A 25,014-nucleotide genomic window follows, 5' to 3' on the forward strand; every position below is an offset into this window, starting at 1 on the left:
TGACAGAATGTAATGGTAACCATATGATTCTGGAAGTGGTCCTACAATGTCAATGTGGACGTGCTGGAACCACCCCTTTGGAATCAGAAATTTTTGAAAGGGCGGCTATTCAAGGGAGCCAGTTTTTGCCTGCTGGCATGGAATGCAAGTCCTGTCCCACATGGCACAATCCTTTTTAATGTTAGGCCAGACAAACCATTACAGGATAAGGCATACAGTAGGGCACACACCTGGATGTGCAAGGTTGTGGTGAAGGTCAAAAATTGTCCAGCAATATGGCTCTGGGACAACTGGTTGGACCCGTCCATTTGAAATGTCACACCAAACTTGTTTGGTTGCAACAGGTAGCATGCATTGTTGCAGTTGGAGTACAGTGTCCGATTTGTTAAACAAATTGTGGAGATCTGTCATTCATGCATCTGCAATTCTATTATAGTCCAGCTGGGAGGAGGTAGCTGAAATATGGGAAAGATAGGCCACCACAAAATTATCAGCACCTTTAATGTATTGCACATCAGTAGTGAACTTGCTACGAAATCTCCTGGGTGCAGTAACTGGTGACAGGTTGTGGAAAGTATCTGCCAAAGGGCAATGGTCTGTATGTATGGTAAGGGGTCTCCCCTCAACTGTATCTTGAAAATGACAAGCTGCTTTATTGCTTTATTTATGGCTAGTAGTTCATGGTCAAATGTAGATGATTTTTTCTGGGAGTCGGTACATTAGCATGAGAAAAAAAGAGTGGCTCAGTGATTCCACCGATATCTTGCTGTTAAGTAGCCCTGATTGCGTGACTGCTAGCATCAGACGTGGTAATTAGGTGTGCGTCAGGCAGGCCTTGATCGGTGTGGGGAGGGGGGGGGGGGGGGCAAACCAGGATTTCTGCCCCAGGCATAGGTGGAAATTTCAGGGGATGCCAACTTCATATTCTTGAAGAAATCAACCTTGTTTTACAAAGTGCCTAGCATCCAGCATATGTTGCTCTATCAATTATCAATTGTTCGTATGATTTTGAAACATATCCCTGTTGGTTTGTGAACATTTTTGAACACATTCTAAGTTGATTTTTTAACAAATGATAAGTTGGTTTTAGAATACATGCATATTGTATGTGATATCTCTGCCAGGGGAATCCCCATCACATCTTGAAATAAAAAACTTCTTCCTGCAGACAAAAGGGGATTGGGCTATATGACCTGAGCTGAATGAACCCAAATGGGTGAATGCCAGTTGCTGTTTGTTTATGTCGTTGATTGGGTGAGCAAATGATCAGCATTATAATTATTAGCAAAATCCATAGAGTCAAACTACCAGAGTCGAAATAAGTGGCGAACAGGAAAAACAGGTAAGAAAGATTACTTATTATCTTCTCAGTGTATCCAAGAAAATGAAATTTTGACAGAAAAGTTTTGCCAGACTGCTACACTACAAAGGACAAGTTGTACAATCTCTGGTTAGCAGCCGCTCAAGTTCAATTCCCTGAACAGCACGGAAAATGCATAATACAAACACATAATAATGCCTAACAAGATAACTAAAACGGTGATTCTTGCAGGGTTTGTGAACTTAATGACAATGGCAGGAATAGTTACAGAATTAGTGATTTTCCTGATTGCAAGCTCCCAGGTTGTGCTGAGATGGTAGCCACTGTCGTGGTTGATTAGGTTGTCATGTAACCGTATTTATATGGACTCTTTGATTACTGAGTCCCAAAATCAGTTTGTACTGTATATTTTCTTTGTGTCCTCAAAATCGAAGGTATGCTTCTCGTCAATACTATGTTCCGCCACAGCAGATTTGTTGGTCTGACCCAAGCATACATGCCTAATGTGTTCACTGCGGTGCTGTGAGAGGCAACACTACGTCTGTCCTATATATTGCATCCCACATTTGCATCTGATCTTGTACACACCTGGTGCTGTCAGACCCAGTGGACCCTTGGTTGAACCGAGAAGGTCTTTGATTTTTCCTGCTGCGCAGAAAACGGTCTTCACTTTATGTTTCTTGAGACTTCTCGCGATCTTAGACGTTGGAGGACCCGCGTATGGCAAGAACGCACAGCCCATTGCCTCGTCTTCATCTGGCCAATGGATACAGGGATTGAGGAAGCAGTGGTCACCAAATAGATGCCAAGTACCATTCTTCTAGGGAACTAGTTCAATTAAGGAAGCCCAAGTCCATCTGATGGCCTGCCAGTGCCAGCTCACAAAAGTTTGTCCACCACAGCCTTAGCTGCTTTAAGTTTGCAGGGAGTTAGACAACAGAGACAGTGATGGACAAGGGGACCTGGTGTGGTTGTAATGTGGTGGACTGTACCATCCCACATGGCACATATTGTATTTAGTCTAATGGGGGAGCATGGAGCTATTCCAGGAGGAGAGGCTCGACATGATTGACCATTTATGTTAATGTCACACAGCATTGTCTCAGAAGCGCACTCAAGTGGAGGTTGTGATCCTTCACTAACATGAGAAATATCTGTAGCAGCAGCGCCACAGCAGTCATTGGTGCTGAGATGAGAAAGGTCATCAAGATGCTGCTAATCAGCATGTAGTGATGCCATGGTGTCCTCGATTCGTCTCCATAGTTGATCGTTGGTGAAGATTGTGACCCCATTGAAATGATATAATGACGAGTACTCAGTTGCCTTTAAGTGTAATCAGCTGAAAAGTATTTCACTTTGTAGCTTCAGGTTGAGTGGTGTGTCGAGTGGCAGCAGCATGACCGAGGGGGTTACAGTGCCAGCAGGTAATGTATCACTGACTCCACCACAAATCAGCTGCTGACCATCCCTTCGTAATAGGAGGACATGATTTAAATCCAACAATAGCTGGTAGTGCTGAAGGAAATCACCTCTCAGGACTGGTTCAGTTGTCTCTGACACTATGAGTGTCCCAGGTATTTGCATACCTGCGCCGAGGTCAAGCGTGATGTGTGCAGTTTCAGCAACTGTGAGTACAGTGTCATTGGCCAATGCAATTGCAGCGGCAATAGCAGTTGTGTAGTAGGCATGAGAGCAGATGCTAAAGTGCTCACATCAGCCCTGGTATCAATGAGGAAATACGTATGCTGGTGCCTGTCATGGACGAATTGTGGGAACCATCTGCCCATTGATATGCTGCATTTGTGCTGTTTTGCGGTGGTGTCTTTTTAATGAAGAGTGACCTGGTGTGCTATGTCAGGTCACCGTTCTAGTTTGGCTAGGTGCAGGGTTGTCTGCAGCATAGTGCATCCTGCCCAAATCTAGTGTGATACATTGCTGTGTGCTTGGCATGGAAGCAGGCGATGCACTTGGTCGGCATGGCTTTTGTTTATACACAGAGCTGGGGTAGTGGCCAGCGGGGGGGGGGGGGGGGGGGGGCGGCACAGCTGCTTGGAATGTCAGGGCAGTTTGACTGGAATCATGCAAAATCAGCTTTGGTGCAGGCATAATATTGGGCATTCACTGCAGCATAGCACTGTTGATTAGTGATTAGGATGCAGTGTTGATAGTGCCTGCATTTTGTCTGCAAGTCAAAGTTTAAACTACAGTGGTGCCTCCTCCCATGCTAGCATTGCTGTCTGGATGTTCTCTGGCAGTTTTAGGAGCCAAAGTGTCCAGAGTATGCTAACAGGTAGGAGCATAGGGTTAATTAGAACTCACAGGCAGAGCCAGAGCGAAGATGGCGTGCTGTTGCCCATAGTAATTGATGACACGAGATGTAGCTACTGTTCAGATGTGTGTATTAGTCATTATAGTGGTAGTGTGTTGGAAGTTTCGTATTTTTGAGAAGCTGAAATGTCCAAAAGCAAGTCACTAATAACGTCTGCAGTGTCTCTGAGGTGGTTAAGGAGAGTGGCGAACTTCTAATCGTGCCCAGTATTGCCACTGGCTCACATAAAATACTCACTGAAGGCAAACCATGTCTTGGAAGAATCTGCACAAAACATGGTGGTGTTTGGTATGATGGCTGTCAGTAGTTTGATTGTAAGGCACCATTTCGAGATGGGCATGGCACTAGTGATGGGGAGCTCGTGAATGAGTCGTTTAAATGAACGCTTCACTCCAGTGAAGTGTGAACTAACCACTCAATTTTAATGAACTGGTACTTCAAACTCTCCACAGATAGTACACTCCACACTTTTTTTCTAGTTCGTTCACTCACTCTCTTCCCCTCTCCCTCTCCCACTACATTGGCGCTACGTCACTCATTCTCCCTTCACTTCAATCCTCCCTGTACTGCCTGTCGACGAATCGCACGGTGAAATACACTTAGAACAACAGTTGCACTTTGCTTTCACATAACCTAAATCGGCGAAGAAACCCCAAATTTCACTACTTTTACGCGATCGCGTGTTGCTAGCCATTGTATAAGCGTGAACAGACAAAAACTGCTTTCGAATAAAATAAAGAGGGATTTTACCTGAAATCGTACCAATGACTACAGGTGACAGTTTACGTTTTGAATTTAGAGGGTTATTATTCTCAAAAATAAAATCCCGGAAAACTTCTGAATAATTACTTAACGTAGGTATATAGACTTTGTGACAGTGGTAAACATACTCATTATATTTTGGATTAAATTTTAAAAGGAACATAAACTTGGACTGCATTTCGTTTGTAGCCCAAGTTTTCAGTCCATAAATACAACAAATAAGGTTTCACTTGGCAGATGAAGACTTTTTGGCGCTTCATGAGAAAATGTCGAGCAAAATTAAACGTAATACCTTCTTTATATGTGACAGGCTTCTCTGTTTATCTTTCCTTTGTCCCCTTCGACCATCCAGTATTTAACTCAGACGCTGTAAGACGCAAAACGTTGCGTGCACGTTACCGCATAGTTCGGCCATCTGTTGGTAAAAATATGAAGTATTACGAAGCTTTATTCTACGAGCGAGGCGAAGCGCGCGTAGCCGCGGCTGAACGGCGAACTGGGCAACTTCGCCAGGCTTCCGTACTTCATGAATGAACTACTTCATTTGAACGCTTCACGGCAAAGAGTGAAATGAATGAAGTACTTCACGGGAATGAACGAGTTCGACCCATCTCTACATGGCACAGCGTGAGACATGCGGGAGTCAACGGATGCTTCAATGTGCGAAATGGACAGGAGATGCAGCCCAACATATGGTCATGAGGTGAGTCACATCACAGTGCAGATGACGATGGCGCTACGTGGTGATGTGCAAAGAACTTGGGTAGGTGTTTGAAGAATTTTCGTGCATGTGAGCGAAGTTCCAGAGCCAACACAGTAGGTAAGACTTTCCCAATGTCAGATGTCTACAACCGTGAAAAATGTACGTAAGAGTGCACATGAGGTCCTGGCACCATAAAGAAGGAAGGCACGGTCCATTTATTATCCAACGCTGTGGTCCACATCTCTTGGAGTTCATGCGTAGTGTGGTCTCAGTTGCCTGAGACTGCAGTCACGTGTGAATGAGTTGCATTTGTGTAAGTGTGTGTTTGTCATCTAATTTTGATGAAGGCCTTACTGGCCGAAAGCTATATTTGTGACAGTCGTTTTTGTTGTGTCTATAAGTGACTCAGCATCTCCGTTATATGGTGAGTAGCAACTTTCCTTTTCACAACAGTGTCTAAAAACTCAGATAGGCAGAAACTGCAAAATGACTAAGCAGAAATGGCTACAGGACAAATGAAAGTTGTAACAAGATTAGAACTAGGGGAAAGCTAGATTGCACCTACAGGAAGATTAAAGAGACCTTTGGATGAAAGAGAAGCAACTGCATGAATATCCAGAGCTCAGACAGCAAGCTGATACTAAGCAAAGAAGGGTAAGGTGAAAGGTAGAAGGAATATATATAGGGGCTCTACATGGGAAACGAACTTGAATGCAATATTACAGGAACGGAAAAGGAAGTAGATAAAGATGAGATGGGAGACATGACACTATGAGAAGAGTTTGACAGAGCACTGAAAGACCTAAGTTGAAACAAGGCCACTGGATTAGACTACATTCCCTGAGAATTACTGATACCCTTTGGAGAGCCAGTAATGACAGAACTAGTTATGTGCCAAGATTTGGTACATACAAATAAAACAGCAATCAAGTAGACTTGAAGTAGTAACACACTTATTCTGGATACAGTTAGAGGAAGAAATAAAACTGTCAAGTAACTGTACACGCTAGATAGGTTACAAGAAAACATAGCACTTAGCAAGTAACCATCTAAGGAATTACAAGAGGAGATATCACCAGGCTGGTAACTCAACTGAAGGTGTGTGATGGAGCCCTAATAGTGATGCTTAGTCTGAGGCCTAGATCTGCAAGTCAGTGTCAACCAAAAGAAGGATATCATTAGATCATTGGAGGTCGTCACTGGTCAAGAGTTGCTCCAAATGAGAAGCCATGGAGTGGTCAAGGCAATTGTCCGGTGTAACTCTCAATGGTGACTTACTCTCAGAGGTCTCGTGTTGGCCCAAGTACTGGCATGTGGAAGTATACACTGCAGACTCTTTTCATGCATGTGACTAGCAGAAGAGAATAGTCCCTCACTGGCTGTGCCTCCTGACGTCAATTGGAACACCGCCTGTCAAGGAGAGTAGTGCCTGCAGTGGTGGTGTCCTGAGATCTCAGCGATAACATGCCACGTTGTTATTATTGTTGTTGTACTAGATTACTACCCAGAAAATTGATGTGGTCATAGCTGATACACAGATGCCAGGGCAGGAAGCGGACAATGCCCGAGACTAGGCCAGCTATGGGATGCATGTGTGCGCGAAGGTGCTGTCCGGTCAGAGAGTAGTTACCAATACTACATTCCTTCTTCATTTGGTGGGGGGAGGAGGGGGGGGGGAGAGATGGTGGAGGCTGTCTTGCTAACAGCCCAAGGTCCTGTGTAACTATTCCATCTGGGGGCCAAGATGTATGAGACATGAAATACTCTCAGATTTCAAGAATGTACTAGCCCCACTTATAAAAAAAGCTGGTGCTAACAGGTGTGAATACTGCAGAACTATCAATTTAATAAGTCGTGGTTGCAAAATACTGACATGAATTATTTATAGAAGAATGGAAAAACTGGTAGGGAAGATGACCTTGGCAAAGACCTGTTTATGTCTCGCAGAAATGTAGGAACACATAAGCCAATACTGATCCTACAGCTAATCTTACAGATAGGTTCAAGAAAGGCATACCTACATTTACAGCATCGGTAGACTTAGAGAAAGATTTTGGCAGTTTTTACTGGGATACACTCTTTGAAATTCTAAAGGCAGCAGGGATAAAATTCAGGGTGCAGAAGGTATGTACAGCTTGTATAGAAACCAGACTGCTGTTATAGAGTTGAAGCACATGAAAGGGAAGCAATAGTTAAAAAGGGAATGAGACACAGTGGTAGTGTGTCCCCCATGTTATTTAATATGCAAATTTACTGAGCAATAAAGGAAACAAAACAAAAATTTGGAGAATGAGTTAAAAGTTCAGGGAGAAGAAATAAAAACTTTGAGGCTGTGCTGAGGGAATTTTATTGGGGAAAGAGAAAATAAAAGTAGTTGATGAGTTTTGCTATTTAGACTGCAAAACAATTGATGATGGCTGAATTAGAGAGAATATAACATCAAATATAAATTTAAGTGCTAGGAAGTCTTTTATGAAAGTATTTTTCTGGAGTGTAGCCTTATACAGAGATGGCGCATAGATGCAAAGTAGTTCGGACAAGTTAATAGAAACTTTTGAAATGTGGTGTTACGGAAGCATGCTGAAGATTGGATTGGAAGACTGCTTACCTAATGGGTTGTTCAGAACCAAATTGTGGCAAAAATAAACTTGACCAAAGGACAGGGCCAATTGACAGGGCACTTTATAAGGCATTGAAGAATTATCAATTAAGTATTGGAAGGAACTGTGGGGGCTAACAATTGTAGAGGAGGAGGACGAGGGGGGGGGGGGGTTGGCAAGGGATGAATACAGAAGCATGTTCAGATGGATGAAGGTTGCATAGTTATTCGGAGATGAATAAGTTTGCACGGATTAGATTAGCATGGAGTGCTGACTCTATTTAGTCTTCGTATTGAAGACTACAATGGCAACACAATCTAAGGAGAACTAGTGGAATGAGGATTTTCGTATATTTACTCTGTCACTTTGGGGTCGGTTGCGTAAAGTAATTGCTCTCCTGGTGCTTCGACTGGAATTTCTTTGAGGCAAGTTTGTTACACCAGCCCTGCAATTAAAATCTTACAGCGTTATTTTTATGAAATAATTTCTACTGCTTCAGTCAATTCTTAAGCCCGGTCCACACGCAACGATCTGTCTGCGCAGACATCGGCGCAGATGTCTGTACATGCAAAAGATCGCTGCAAATGTGGTGTGTTCACACGACACAAACCCCAATCTACTACTCGTCCGCCATCTGTCGGTGTAGAAAAGAAATATCAGTGGCAACTGGCAAGCGACTACGCTCCCCGTAAACGTCAAAAATTTAATTCAGTTATTTTGAATTATAGAAATGGAGAAAGTTCTGTTGTGGTCTGTGTTCGCAACTTGTGTTGGAAAAAACATTCAGACCAACCGCAGGAAACAGAAAAAGCTGTCAAAATGGTGTAGACAGTGGCTGCTAAAGCGAAAGCAGTTTTCTCACGTAACTTTACTGCGAGATTTGCTGGGCGAACCTAACGACTGGCGAAAGTATTTGCGGATGGATGTCGAAACTTATAATTATCTCTTAAAGCTTATAACACCCTCATATTATCAGAACAAATACTTGTATGAGAAGGGCAATTTCTCCTCACGAACGGCTGGCCAAGCAGATCAAAATACCATAACGTTGGCTGGTATACTTGATCTACTCCTACAACAGATCTTCTAGATTTCTGAACTTTGGATAACTCTTTTCGATAAACAGTTCGCAACGAATTTTTTTAAAATATATATTACTGTTTCTCTGTTTGCCGAGGCGTCAACTGCCCGCAATTTTTCAATTAGAACATTGTATGCTGCTCTCTTTTTGTCTCGGTCACTGCATTCTTTACTTTTAATCTTCCACAAACATGGGTGGTTTCTATATATTTCAATGAATTCACTTACAAACTCTCGAGAACACTAAAGAGTTGGGGGACTGATGACCTTAGCTGTTTAGTTCCCCTTAAACATCCCAACAACCACCACCACTACTAAAGAGTATCAGCCATTTTAATGCCCTGTGCGCACAAATACAAACACTAGACTGAGCAAACAGCTGTTTCGCGCCAGATTTGCGGCGATCTCCTCTTCACACGCTCCAAATTGTCTGCGCAGATGTGGTTTGAACCCACAGATTTGAGAGGTTTCGCTCAAACCTCCAACTCCAACTTGCAGGTTTGCACACACATCAGGTTGGTGCAAATCTTCTGTCCACACGCAACGATCTGTCTGCGCAGATGTGATGTGCGCAGTCAGATCGTTGCGTGTGGACGGGCCTTTACTCATATATAAATTAGTATAACTGCCATCATCAGGCGCAACTAGTTACAAGTGCACTACGCGGGATGTGATTAGGTTGATTTGCTTTGCGTGCCAGTGAAGTTATGTGTCGAAATACAATCATTTCTGTTGGATATTTAGATGTCTGACACACACACACACACACACACACACACACAGAGAGAGAGAGAGAGAGAGAGCACAGCGACAAACACATTCCAGGTTAGCACTTTCTCATACAGAATACATATGTTTACGGCATTCCAACACCGTGTGCGTGTGGCGTGTTGCTTTGCATTCCGATAACGTTAAGTTTGCGATATACATCTATCGATAGCTGCAGGTAAATATCGATATCTAATAGTAATCGATTGGAATTATTGAAACACGTGAAGTGCTGCCGGTAATTTGCCGTGTGTATGGTAATGTATACGACTGAAGAGTAATCTGGAACAGCTTAGGATAACAAACGAGGCCGATAAGAACTCTACCATGTAATATGGTCTTTGATCTTGGAGTTATCGTCGCCTGATTACAAAGTACAGTGCATGTGCATGCGTAGCAGAAGGTTTATTATTTATACTGTTTCTTACAACTGAAATCAGCTCAAGAAAAATGGGAAGGTAAAAACAGAGACTTTACGCTGACAGGCCTGAAATGTCAAATTCGATCAGTACTAACATAAAACTTCATCATGTAGTCTAAGAAAATTTTTTGAATATGGATTTCAAAAGCAGTGATTTGTCATTGTCATATAGAATCAAATTCGGGAAAAGAGTACCCTTTATTTTTCCAGATAAAAAATAACGGCACAATCAAGTGCGGCGACGTTTTGACATCTTAGATTCCATTGACTGCTAGACTGATAACTCTAGAGCAGTGTGTGTCTAACTGTTGTAGATTAGTTAGTTTCATGTTACTTGGCTCGTTTACCACAGTAGGTTGTAATGACGTGGAATAAATTGTTTTACATTCACGCCACAAACTAATTGGTACATATGGTTACATTCTGAAGATATCTAAGTTTTCTCCTCATTTTTTTTCCCCATAAAGATAGACAGATGCTATGAGTTAGTAAGTCCGGCACAGTACCTTTTACAAATTACAGTAGTAGAAATTCTTCTATGAAATAGTTGTCAAGGAGAAATTTCTCAGTTTGTTTCCAAATTTTACTTTGCTGTCTGTCAGACATTTCTTATACTGTAACTGGGTAAGTGACCAAAACTTTTTGTTACAGCAATGTTCACCCCTTTGTGCTAAAGAGAACCTTAATGTGGAGTATTGAATGTCATTTTCCCTTCAGATATTGTAATGATGTACATCATTGTTCCTTTTGAACTGTAGTGGATTATTTAAAACTATCTTCATGAGGGACTAAATATACTGTGAAGCAGTAGTCAGAATGCCCAACTCTTTAAACAGATGTCTGCAAGATGATCATGGGTGAGCATGTTTTCGTGCAATGACTTTCTTTCTTAAAGATGAGTTACCCCATAATGTTGTTCCATATGACATTACTGAATGAAAATACGTAAAATGCATATGTCAGCTCACTGATTTCTCTCCCCCCAAGATTTGCAATGCTTCTAAGTGTGAATATGGCTGATCTACATTGTGTTAGAAGTTCCAGAATGTGCTATTTTCCAGTTTAAATTCTGATCAAGAGATTTGAAGTTTCCACCCTATTTGTTATTTCCTTCCCATGTGCCACACTTATCACTGGTGTTGTACCCCAAGATGTGCAAACTGAATATGATGTCTCTTTTTAAAATTGAGGGTGAGACCATACACAGAAAACCAGTCAATGATACGTTTAAGAACTTTGTTTGCCATTCTTCTGTTTCAGTATGTATGATTGGCCTGATTACAATACTGGTGTCACCTGCAAAAAGAACTAATTCTGCTTGTTGTATATTAGATGTAAGATCATTTACATATATAAGGAATAATAATAGACCTAAGAATGAGTCTTTGAGAACTCCATGTGTGATTTTTCCCCAGTTAGAATTATGTCCCCAGACTGTATTGGTTGAATTACTATGTACAACTTTCTCCATTATTCTGGTTGGATACGACATCCATTTGTTGACTATACCATCTGTCCCATAAAACTTCAGTTTAATTAGGAGAATACCTGTTGTTCACACAGTCAAATGCTTTAAGCAGCTCGCAGAAAACAGACTGGTGCTGTGTTAGTATTTAATGCTTGTAAAATCTGTTGAGTGAACATTTAAAATGTTATCAGTAGAGTAATGCTTGTGGAACCCAAACTGTGATTTGCTGAGGATGTTATTGTTGCTAACATAATATACTATTCTAGAATACATCATCTCAAAAATTTTGCAAAATGACAGCAGTGGAAGAGGTCAGTAGTTATTGACATCTTTTACCTTTCTCAAAGAGTGGTTTAACAATGGTATATTTGTCTCTGGAAAAACACCTTGATGTAGTGGTGTATGACACATTTCAGATAAGACTGGGCTGCTATATGGGAACAAACATTTAGTACCCCATTGGAAAAACCATCGAAACAAGATGAGCTTTTATTTTTGAAACTGTGTATAATTTTCATTTGCGAAGAAGTTGCTGATATATGTATATGATTTAATTTTAAGAGAGTTACTTTTTCAATATACTGCTGTGATTATTCTCTTAAACTGTTTGTCCCTATGCTTTCTGCTATATTTAAGAAATGATTATAAAGTACATTTGCTACCTGTGACTCATCATTTATAGCCCTTCAGTTCAGTAGTGGCATTATCCTGTTCTGTGGCTGGTTGTCCTGTCTGTCATTTTGCTACATTCCATATAGCCTTAAGTCTGTCACTGAAATTACAGGTTCCTGATGTGTATATTCCTTTTTTGATACTCTTTCTTAATAACTTTGAGTAATTTTATACCATGCAGCTGCTGCAGGATCCCTGCTTGTTCTTGCCAAAAGATAAACTTCCCTTTCCTTTCACAAAATACTTCAATCCTTCTAGTATCCATGGTTTCATACAAGGCTGATAAGTGTCCTTTATTATTACCCTATGCGGATTGATATTTTCGGATAATGATATGAATTTATCATGGAATATATTAAATTTTGTTAGCATTTGGTTCATTGTAAATTTCATCCCAAGCCGTCTCTGTAAACTATTCTTAAAAACATTTGTCCTGGAGTCATTAATTATTCTGACTTCAACTGAGGTGTATCCATACTGTAAGGCACTATGTTAGTTATCCTAACTAGCTGTGCATCATGATCAGAGAGAGCATTTGTTACTGGGTAAATAGTTATTAATTACTGAAAGCAAATTGCAGGCTCCAAATAAGGTTCCAGATTATTTTTCCTATCAAAATCATTTAGAAAATTTAAATCAAGTACTATTAACTGCTTGATGCTGTCTGACAGACAGACAACAGACAGACAGACAGACAGTCAGTAAAGTAAGGAATCCAGATTTCTCATAAACACTTCAAAATTTTTCAGTGGGGATCTATATACAGTTACAATTAAAAGTGAACTATTTTTTTTTATTTCTGCCGAGTATTAACTGAGTTAAAGCTGCTTATTATTGGGAGTAAGCTAATATTATTAACAAGAAATGACAGTAAGGTGTGTATATATATATATATATATATATATATATATATATATATATATATATATATATATATATATATATATATATATATAGAAAGAAAGTGATGAGACTTACCAAACAAAAGCGCTGGCAGGTCGATAGACACACAAACATATTCACAAAATTCTAGCTTTCGCAACAAACGGTTGCTTCGGCAGGAAAGAGGGAAGGAGAGGGAAAGATGAAAGGAAGTGGGTTTTAAGGGAGAGGGTAAGGAGTCATTCCAATCCCGGGAGCGGAAAGACTTACCTTAGGGGGAAAAAAGGACGGGTATACACTCACACACACACACATCCATCTGCATATACACAGACACAAGCAGACATTTTTTCCACGTGGAATGTTTAGTATATTTTCCCTCTGTTCAGAGGGAAACATTCCACGTGGAAAAATATATCTAAAAAGAAAGATGATGAGACTTACCAAACAAAAGCGCTGGCAGGTCGATAGACACACAAACAAACACAAATATACACACAAAATTCAAGCTTTCGCAACAAACTGTTGCCTCATCAGGAGGCAACAGTTTGTTGCGAAAGCTTGAATTTTGTGTGTATATTTGTGTTTGTTTGTGTGTCTATCGACCTGCCAGCGCTTTTGTTTGGTAAGTCTCATCATCTTTCTTTATATATATATATATATATATATATATATATATATATATATATATATATATATATATTTTGAGAGGCCAATGTCAAAATACCCAGACTCGTGAACAGGGGTCGTCAAGAGGTTCGTGAACTTACACCACTTATTGCCTGAACCACTCATTTCTGAGCCAAAAATATCCATTTACAATGGGAAGAGTTACCCCAAAACACATCATACGGCTTAAGCGAATGAAAATAAGCAAAGTAGATTAATTTTTGTGTCGGACGATCACTTACTTCAGATAACGTTCAAATAGTAAAAATGGCAGCATTAAGTCTTTGAACAAGATCCTGAATGTGGGCTTTCCATGACAGTTTACTATCTATCTGAACACCTAGAAATTTGAACTGTTCAGTTTCACTATTCATATGCCCATTCTGTGAAATTAAAACTTCAGGTTTTGTTGAATTTTGTGTTAGGAACTATAAAAACTGAGTCTTATTGTGATTTAACGTTAGTATATTTTCTACAAGCCATGAACTTAGGTCATGTATTGCACTATTTGAAACAGAGCCGATGTTGCACACAACATCCTTTACTACCAAGCTAGTGTCATTGGCAAACAGAAATATTTTAGCGTTATCCGTAATACTAGAGGGCATATCATTTGTATAAATAAGGAACAGGAGTGGCCCCAACAGTGATCCCTGGGGTACCCTCCACTTGACTGTACCCCACTCAGACCCCACATCACAGCCATTCTCAACATTGTGAATAATGACCTTTTGTTGTGTGTCTGCTAAAGTAAGGGGTGAACCAATTGTGAGCTACTCACGGTCCAACTTCTGAAGCAGTATTTTGTGATCAACACAATCAAACGTCTTAGTTTATGTTTAACTTATGTAATCCTGTGGTTATGTGGTGCTCGGATGGGCAAAGGGTGGCTGTCTTTTCAGAGCACTAAAATTTTCCAGACATATAAGAAGCTCTTCTGCCATATTACTCAGTCCTGTAATACTTTGATGAAATGAGCTAACCTTACTTTTCTGTGCATTCTAAAACATTTTGTGGGGCTCTTCTATTGTTTTCACTTCTTTCAAAACAGAAACCTAATGTATGATAGTCTTTAATTGATGAACTTTTCAGAGGAAACAGTCCTACCCTGTGAATTAAGTACAATGTTTATGTACAGCTTTGATGATCAAGCGGTTACCAGATAAGTCTTCAATTGTGTTTGCTTTATAAACAGATTTGTTTGGTAATTATCTGTATTTTAGAACTCTAGTTCAAGACACAGAATAACCATATTCATTGTCCTTAAAAACTTTTTGTTTTTTATTCATTATTTGTAATTTTCTTTGCCACAAATTTTATGTATTAAACATCACTAGCTGTACTCATAGTTGAATTAACGGAAGCTTCCAAAATTAGAATTTGGAAATTATAACATTTATGTTAATGAATTCCTTCAGTGATTAGTACTACTATACAAATTGGCATAATAGTTATGAAATTTAAGAGAGAATCACCTGTGATAGCCATTACCTAATCATTTAGAATGAAAATATGGTTAACAGATGTTAGGCAGCAAAGATGTCTCTTCCCTTTTTTCTATGTATATCCCTGTATATCTCTGTTCAAAAGCAACTAGTATAAAGGACACTGAACAATGCGATGCATAGTTTAAGATTGCTACTAGACTTGTATTCAGTAGAAATGGAGTTCAAATTTTCCTCCATACACAAATATTTGGGTTTACCGTAGCTTTTCTGAATTTCCTCAAGGCAAATCCTAGGAGGCATCCCTTGAAAAGGATTTGACGTGATTCCTCTCTGTGTATTATTGAAGTTGGTACTGCATTTATAAGAACTTTTTTTAAGTTTAATCTTGCACTATGGTATTGCAGCCATGCTAGCTGACTATTACTGAAGGAATTCTGCACAGGGTAGTAACAAATTGAAGTAGTGAATCAGATAGTGAACCACGAGAGAAAATATTCCTGTCTATGGTGTCCCAGAATGTGACTTCTCTGGAAAATGAAATAAGTTCAGTTATGGCAGCCCAATTTCTTCCTAAAATAGAACATATACAGAAAAAAAAAACGTTTCACTATCAAATGCTCGTGATTGCTAGTACAATACAGTTGTTTTAGCTATGAATGAAAAAATGATTAGTGTCCCCTTTTCTGCCTTCTCCCCTCCCCTGCCCCTGCTGTCTTTTGAGTAAGATTTAAACTTCATGTTCTGTCAAGCATAAACATAGAAAAATATTACAAATGCCAGCAAATGTTTAACATGAGTGTCAGAGCCTATTCAGTATTGCTACATCAGTGCCTGAGTATTGCTCACACTAACCTCTTGGGAATGTGATACGTTATGTGCTCAAATGTCCCCAGGCACCTGTTGCTGTACATTCCAAAGACGTTGTTCTAGTCTTGAGTCTGAAGGCTAGTTTGATGCAGGTGTCCATATTAGCCTACTCTATCTTTTGCGAGCTGCTTCATCTCTGAATAACTACTGCAACCTATATCTTTCTGGATCATCGTTTTGTATACATATTTTGGTCTCCCTCTATGATTTTTACCACCCAAATTTCCCTCCAACCCCCCCCCCCCCCCCCCACTCCGAGGGCACTTGCTACTCTTTGGCAAGATCGTGTTTGGCTACTACAGGCCCCAGCCTTTCAGCAGCATTTCCCTTCTGTGCTGCATGTCTGTCCTCTTGCTGTTCTTTTTCCCTTCCCTTGGCAGCATGTTTGGGATATTTTCAGGAATGTGTTCTGCGTTTTCAGTAGCCTGACATCAGAACAGTTCCACCACTGTTTTTCCATTCTTTTTTTCTTTCTTCATTCCCATTCTCCTATCCTTCCACCACTTCAGTGTTTGAGGTTTCTGTTTTTCTTCTTCCTCCCTGTGCACTCCTGAAGGCCAGCCCACACATCTGACACATAACATGTGATTTGATAATGCATAATTCCCAGCACTGTGTTGACAGCTTGTTTGCCCATACCCCCTGGTACAGGCCAGGCCCAGGGAGGGGTGACTGCCTGAGCTGTTACCTTCCCAAATTGCCAGGTGGTTCATCTGTCATGTATTCGGGACGTGTGACCTGAGGTGTGAACAACCACCTAAGGCGGGTGTGCGCCCCTCAGGAGGCCACCAGTTGGAAGGAGCACACCGTCGGAGATGGTGGCAAACATGAGGGATTTTCTCACAATGAGCCAATCATCGACTTCTCAATCTATGTCTACTAAATGTAAACGGAATGAGGCTAATGATTCAAAGATCAAAGCAGGCTATGAAGTTATCAGTCTGGCCATACATTCTGGACCCGATGCACTGCTACCATTGTCATCGTTACAACCACACTCAAATGTCCTGTCGGCATCTGGCCAAATGAGTAACCTGTGGTAGGGATGCTCACAAGGGTGATTGTCTACCTCCTTTTCCCCACTGTATCACTTGCAATGGTGACCGTGCAGCCTCTTCCCGAGATTGTCCTGTGTATCTTGATGAGTCGCCTGTACAGGAGATTTGGGTGAAGCAAAAAGTGTCTTATCCTGTCTCTTGCAAATTGTCGGCTAGTCATAAACCTTTTGGTTTTCCATCTTGCACCTACAGCACCATTCTTGCTACATCTCACTCCAGGAAGGATATGGCCATGCAGATATGCTACCTTAAATTCAGCACCACAGTTGTAAATTCACCCCATGTCATGGTAGCATCCCATCTCCTTCTCCTCCAGCTGTGCAAAAAGCCACCAAATTTTCGTCTCATTGTGAAATCACCTGCTACACAACCAGCAGACTGGAAAGGGCAGAAGGAATACTTCTGCGAAGATTTTTTACGTCCCTCCAGCCAACATACATCTGAATCATCATCTGCCAACTGCAAAGGCTCCAAGAAATCAGACAATGGCAAACGATCTCTTCCTTCAGAGACTTGGAGAGCCTTTTCAATGGTGTCACAGTGTGATACCCTCACCCAGCCAACCTCAGTGTTGCTGGTGCACACCACCAACCGTTTTTCTACCCTGGATGCAGCAGACTGACTGAGGGAGAATGCCGACACCTCTGTAGATCTCATAGAGCAGGATACTCCAGCCTCTGCACCCTGTAGCAGCGAGTCTTCGTAGGGTGGCACTAGGCAGCCTCCGAGGTGATACCTCTTCATTTTTTCCGTCCTCCACTTTCCCTGTCGTGACTCTCCTCTAATGGAAAATACACAGCTTTAGATCCAACAAGGAGGAATTACTGCTGCTCTTGGAATTGCAGGAAACAAAATTGCATGCTCACGACCCCTTTGACCTCTTGCATTTTGTTGCTGTACTCTTTGAGCTTCCTCCCAACGACATAATTCCATCTCGTGGGGGAGTCACACCACTCATCTAGTATGACATTCACAGTCAAACCATCTGCCTGAAAACCCAGCCGCAAAACTTAGCAGTCCACATTTTCTTTCCTCGCTTCACCTTTTCCCTTTGTACCGTTTACATTCCTCCTTCATTTGGTGTCACCAGGGCAGACTTCCTCCAGCTTATTGGGAACTCCCTCACCCATGTTTGCTGCTTGATGACTTTAATGTGCCCCATTCTCTTTGGGACTCTGCCAGAATGTGTCAGAGAAGTGCCCTCTTGGCTGACCATCTCGCAACTCAACCTCATCTGCCTTAACACTGGAGCACCCTCATTCCATTCAGACTCTACGCACACCTATTTACATTTGGACCTCTCGTTCTGCACTGCCCAGCTTGCACATCATCTTGAGTGGTCCATTCTCTCTGACATGTACTTCAGTGACCATTTCCCTTGTGCTATCCATTTGCTAACCCCTACCCCACTTTTGTGCAAACCCAAAAGGCAACTTTCTAAGGCTGACTGGAGGCTTTACTCCTCCCTGGTGAAGTTTGATGAACTTTTCCTCAGTTGTGATGACCAGGTAGGATTCCTTACAAACTTTATCTGTAGCGCCACAGAATTTTCCATTCCCCCTTTACCACGCCATGTCCCAGTCCCTAGGTCCCCCCTCCCGGGGTTTAGAATAGGCCCAAGGTATCCCTGCCTGTCGTAAGAGGTGACTAAAAGGAGTCTCACACTTTTTGGCCCCTTACATGGTGCATGAGTTATCCTTAGTGTCCTTAGATTCGATCTCCTGAACCTCTTGTCATGGCTTTGCATCTCCACCAGCAATTAAACTATTTGGGCGAGGACACTTTTCGGGGTATGTAATCTTCTTCCGTTGTCTCCTGTCCTCTTTTGCCCCCATGACAATAATGGATTTCTCTGCGCCCAATATCCAACAAGGTTGCCAGTCCGTTGTGGTGAGGCCGTCATGTACCCATTTGGTGGTAGCCCCCTGACAAGAAGACAGGGATTGCACTGCTGGTGTCTGAGCGGTAAACTCCCCACGTGCTGAGGAGTAGATGCCTGTCTTCCTGGGGCATCAGGACTCCCAGCAATGGCCATCGTGCCAGGTGCCCTGTGCTGTGACTGGGTAGCACCCATGGGGAGAGCCCCTGATCGGAGTGGGTGGCGTCAGGGTGGATGACCCGCAATGATCCGGACTAAGGCATCTCTTGTTGGTGACCATATGGCACTAGCAATCTCTAAGAAGGGCAAGATCAAGTATAATGCTGACAGATATGACCCTAAATCATTTCCCTCCCTTCCTACACCATGGGAGGAACATAGGGCTACAGAAAGAAGAGAGCCATAGGCCTATTCGCCTCGGTATTTAGTCTGTAACATAATGGACGGGACTCCTTTCTACCTACAAAGCCTCAATTTTTTGTTTAACATCTTGAGGATAAGTTTGGGGAAGTGTCAGTGTTGTCCAAAATGAAAAGCAGTGGAGTCTTGATTCAGACAGCATCGCCAGCCCAATCCTGGGTGTTACTCACTTGTAACTGGCTGGGTGATGTTCCTGTTTATCACTCACCATAAAAGCCTCAACATGGTCAAGGGGATTATTTTCCATCGCGACCTCCTCTTGCAGTATGATGACAAGCTCCATGCCAATCTAGAATTACAGGGTGTTCATTTCATCCGGTGCATTTACAGGGGACCCAAAGACAACAGTGTTGCTACCAGTGCCTTCCTCTTGGCCTTTGAGGGTGATTCATTGCCTGAAAAGTTCATTGTGACGGTTTACTGCTGTGACGTTAGACCATACGTTCCTCCCCCATACAGTGCTTTAAGTGCTGGAAATTCGGCCATGGGTTTTCCCCGCTGCATTTCCAGTGCCACATGTTGAGACTGCAGACATCCACTGCATCCAGATACTCCATGTGCGCCTCCTCCCACTTGTATCAATTGTGGAGAGCAGCACTCCCCCTGCTTGCCAGACTAAACAGTACTCCAACAGGAGTGGAAAATCATGAAGTATAAGACCTTGGACCGGTTAACTTACCAAGAGGCTAAGCATAAATTTGAACAATTACATTCTGTTTGGTCAATGTCCACATATGCTGCAGCTACATTACCATCACTGTCACAAGTACCAGTTGTGCCCCACTCTGTACCACGAACAGTGGGCTCTCTGGGCCTCCAGAATACACCCGTCCCCTTGGTGGTAGGCCCCCTGGGTGGTAGGGGCAAAATCTCCTTCCGTTGCTCCCAAAGTACCTACTTCGGGAGCAGGACCCTCCCCCCCCAAACCCAGGGGACATTGGCCCCCTCCCTCAGCCGGAGAAGCAACAGCCTTCTCCAGCTCCTCTCGTGCAGAAACAGTTGCTTGGGACCGTATCTCCCAAAGTCTCCACTAATGCCACAATGGACACTGGCTAGTGGCTAAAGGAGCCAAAAGCTGGTGGATGAAGAGCTTCATGGTCTTTCTCCATGCCTGAATCTACTTTGTAGAAGTCCTCCCAGCAATACCCTAAAGAGATGCGAGAGGGCAAGCAAACAAAGAAGTCTGTTAAGAAAAAGGACCCTCCAGTGGCCCCAACACCAACACTCCCTACCAATTCTGCACTTGAGGATGAGGTGGAGATCTTAGTGTCCCCTGAGGACCTGGATTCACAGATGCCTCATCCACAATAGGAATGGATACAAATACTCAATCGGTAGCAGCAGCTGACCCTGAAGCGTAACGTGTGTCCTTGGGTGCTTCATGCCTTCCCAGCCTCACGATAACGTCATCCTCCAGCAGAATTGCTGCGATTTTTTTCCACCACCTGGCTGAGCTAAGGCAACTGCTTTCTGCATCACCCTCCAGCAAACCTGGTTCCCGGCAATACAGGCCCCTGCCCTCCACGGCTGTAGGGGATATTACAAGAACCGTAGCGACTATAATAGTGTCAGGTGGAGTATGTGTCTGTCCTGAACTCAGTATTTAGTGAACCTGGGCCCCTTCTAACCCCTCTTGAAGCTGTGACTGTCAGGATGAGGATGATGTGGACAGTAACTGCCTGCAACATATATTTTCCTCCAGATGGTGCAGTGCCCTGAACACATTGGCTGCACTGATTCATCAACTCCCTAAACCTTTCCTACTTTTGGGAGAGTTTAATGCACATAACACCTTGTGGGGTGGCACCGTGCTTACGGGCCGAGGTAGAGATGTTGAAACTTTCCTGTCACAACTCGACCTCTGCCTCTTAAATACTGGGGCCATCACGCATTTCAGTGTGGCTTATGGCATTTACTCAGCCATTGATCTATCCCTCTGCAGCCCAGGACTTCTCCCATCTGTCTACTGGAGAGCCCACAATGACTTATGTGGTAGTGAACACTTTCCAATCTTCCTGTCAGTCCCTCAGCGCCTTTACCACCGAACGTCTACCAAGATGGGCTTTAAACAAGGCAGACTGGGAAGCTTTCACCTCTGCTGTCACCGCTGAATCTCCCCCACATGGTACCATCAATGTGGTAGTTGAGCAGGTCACTAGAATGATCTGCAGTGGAAAACGTGACCCCTTGTTCTTTAGGGTGCCCCCGGCGAAAGTCAGTACCTTGGTGGTCGCCGGAAACCGCTGAGGCCATTAAAGAGCATTGATGAGCTCTACAGCGACGTAAGTGGCACCCTTCTTTAGAGCACCTAATAGCTTTTAAACGACTCCGTGCCCATGTTTGCGAGCTTATAAAAAGACGGAAGCAGGAATGTTGGGAGAGCTACATCTTGACCGTTGGGTGCCATACGTCACCTTCTCAAGTCTGGATGAAGATCAGACGTGTTTGTGGGTACCAGACCCCAACAGGTGTCACTGGCATTAACATCAATGGCGTGTTATCTATTGATGCAAATGCAATTGCCGAGCACTGTGCTTGAGCCTCCACGTCGGAGAATTATCCCCCAGCATTTTGTACCCTCATACGGTGGGTGGAAAGGAAATCCCTCTGTCATTGAACGTCACAGTGAACCCTATAATGCTCCATTTACAGAGTGGGAGCTCCTCAGTGTGCTTGCACATTGCCCCGACACAGCTCCTGGGCCAGATCCGATCCACAGTCATATGATCAAACATTTCTCATCCGACTAAAAGCGACATCTCCTCGTCGTCTTAAACCAGATCTGGTGCGATGGCGTCTTTCCACTGCAATGATGAGAGAGCACCATCATTCCAGTGCTCAAACGTGGCAAATACCTGCTTGATGTGGATAGCTATCGGACCATCAGCCTCACCAACGTTCTTTGTAAGCTGTTAGAATGTATGGTAAGTCGGTGGTTGTGTTGGGTCCTGGAGTCATGTGGCCTATTGGCTCCATGCCAGGGCGGTTTCCGCCAGGGTCGCTCTACCAGTGATAATCTAGTTTCCCTTGAGTCTGCCATCCAAACAGCCTTTACCAGACGCCAACACCTGGTTGCCATCTTTTTTTATTTACGTTACAATATGACCTGGCAAAATCATATCCTTGCCACATTATATGAGTGGGGTCTGGGGCCCGCTCCCGATTTTTTTATCCAAAATTTCCTATCGATCAGTACTTTCCATGTCCAAGTTGGTACCTCCCATAGTTCCCCCCATATCTAGGAGAATGGGGTCCCACAGGGCTGTGTATTGAGTGTATCTCTATTTTTAGTGGCCAGTAACAGTCTAGCAGCAGCTGTCGGGCCGTCTGTCTCACCTTCTGTGTATGCAAATGACTTCTGCATTTTGTGCTGCTCCTCCAGTACTGGTATTGCTGAGCAGCACCTGAGCAAGGTGCGGTCGTGGGCTTCCAGTTTTCAGTCTTGAAGTTGTGCGCCATGCACTTCTGTTGACATCGTACCGTTCATCTGGAACCAGAACTATACCTTAATGACAATCCACTCACTGTAGTGGAGACATATTGATTCTTAGGACTGGTTTTCGACGCCCCGATAGACGTGGTTTCCTCATCTTCGTCAGCTGAGGTGGAAGTGCTGGCAGCACCTCAATGCCCTCCGCTGCCTGAGCAACACGAACTGGGGTGCAGATCACTCTACGCTGCTGCAGCTCTACAGAGCCGTTGTTCAGTCCTGCCTTGACTATGGGAGTCTGGTTTATGGTTTGGCGGCCCCCTCAGCATTGTTTACTCAACCCAGTGCACTACTATGGTATTTGACTGACAACGGGAGCTTTTAGGATGATTCCGGTGAACAGTGTCCTGGTGGGGGCCGTAATCCCCCCATTGCAGGTTAGGTGTGCACAACTGCTCACCAGTTATGTTGCACACGTTTGTAGTTCTCCTGAGAATCTGAATTACCATCTCCTTTTCACACCCATGACGGTTCATCTCCCACATCGGAGACCCAGTTCAGGGCTTAAGATTGTGGTTAGTGTCTGATCTCATCTGTCTGAAGTGGAGTCCTTGCCTTTACCATGTATACTTGAGGTCCATTCATGTACATGTCCATGGTATACACCTAGGCCGAAGCTTCACCTGGACCTTTCACATGATCCTAAGGACTCAGTTAACCCCGCGGCTCTCCGCTGTCACTTGCTCTCGATTCTTGACTTGTACTGGGACCATGAAGTGGTTTACACCGGCGGCTCGATGGCTAATGGTCACGCTGGCTTCGCGTATGTTCATGGAGGACATATTAAACAGCACTCCTTGCCCGATGGCTGCAGTGTTTTCCCTTCAGAGCTGGCAGCCATTTCTCGTGCTCTGGAGTGCATCTACTCATGCCCTGGCGAGTTGTTTCTTTTCTGTACTGACTCCTTGAGCAGCCTCCAAGCTATTGAACAGTGCTACTCCTGCCATCCTTTGGCAGTGACCATCCAGGAGTCAATCTATGCCCTGGAACAGTCCAGTCGTTCCATGGTGTTCGTGTGGACCCCAGACCACGTTGGAATCTAAGGAAAAGGAACTTGCTGACAGGCTGGCCAAACAGGCTACACGGAAACCGCTTCTGGAGATCGGCATCCCCGTAACTGACCTGCGATAATTATTACGCCGCAAAGTTTTTTAGCTTTGGGAGACGGAATGGAATAATCTCAGTACGCACAACAAACTGTGTGTCATTAAGGAGATTACAAATGTGTGGAAGTCCTCCATGCAGGCCTCTCTCAGGGACTGTGGTTCTCTGCCGGCTCCACATTGGCCATATGTGGCTAATACATGGCTACCTCCTCTGTCACGAGGACCCATCTCGGTGTCACTGTGGCTCACATATAACTGTCGTGCACATCTTGGTGGACTGCCCACTTTTAGCCCCTCTGTGGCGGACTTTTAACCTTCCCAGCACCTTACCTTCAGTGTTGATTGATAATGTCTCAACAGCAGATTTGGTTTTAAGTTTTATTCGTGAGGGTTTTTTTTATTGTACCATCTGAGGGTGGGCATTTAGCCTTCTCTCAGAGGCTGCCACCCTCCCTTCATTTTAACTGTGTCACACTTTCTTTGCATTTGTTTGTCTTGGTGGTCATCTTTTCCCCACATGTTCATCTTACCTTGTATTTTTGGGGTGGACATTTTAATGTGTTGCAGACTGGCTGGCTCATCTTTTATTATTGTGATCACCCAGCCCAGACCATCTGCTCTATGGCTTTAATACCTTATTCTACTTTTCCTTGTGGTGTATGTTTTCCCATTTTTTGTTCATTCCATTTGTTTTCTTAGGTGTGGTTCCCCATTCCTTTTCCCCCTTTTACTTTCTCAAATGTACTGAAGGTGTTTTTGTACATTGAGCCTGCTTGTGTCAAGGAAAAAATGGACTGATGACCCTGTAGTTTGGTGCCTTTAGACCCCAAACCAACCAACCAATCACTTGGTGCACTGAGGTGTGGCACGACGCAGTTCGTGCATGGAGACGTGCTCTCCGCGTTTTTAATCGTGGGCCTACGATGGTGAATTGTATTTGTTACAAACAGTTGCGTGCACAGTGTTGTCGCATTTTTGGGATAGCAAAAAAGCTAGCTGTAGTTCATTTACTAATTCTTTTAACAGTTCCACTTCCTCTTCCGTTGTGTGGGCCAACCTCCAACGGCGCTC

The 25,014-nt window shown here is 43.2% G+C and overlaps 1 protein-coding gene across 6 annotated transcripts in view; it reads left to right on the forward strand.

Annotated features, from left to right (window-relative positions):
• Positions 1–9,198: 9,198 nt before the first annotated feature.
• Positions 9,199–25,014, forward strand: part of LOC126259759 (xaa-Pro aminopeptidase 1) — a 155,012-nt gene continuing 139,196 nt past the window's right edge. The window contains exon 1 of one of the 6 annotated variants that reach the window (XM_049956753.1): positions 9,199–9,310. In XM_049956753.1, coding sequence (XP_049812710.1) covers positions 9,234–9,310 — 77 coding nt within the window. In that variant the 5' untranslated portion in view covers positions 9,199–9,233. Of the gene's footprint in view, positions 9,311–9,471; positions 9,621–9,717; positions 9,742–9,770; positions 10,022–25,014 lie in introns of those variants that run through there. The other 5 variants (XM_049956758.1, XM_049956759.1, XM_049956757.1 and 2 more) reach the window with 5 other exon arrangements.

This window comes from Schistocerca nitens, chromosome 5 (genome assembly GCF_023898315.1).
Source record: "Schistocerca nitens isolate TAMUIC-IGC-003100 chromosome 5, iqSchNite1.1, whole genome shotgun sequence".
Lineage (NCBI taxonomy): Eukaryota > Metazoa > Arthropoda > Insecta > Orthoptera > Acrididae > Schistocerca > Schistocerca nitens.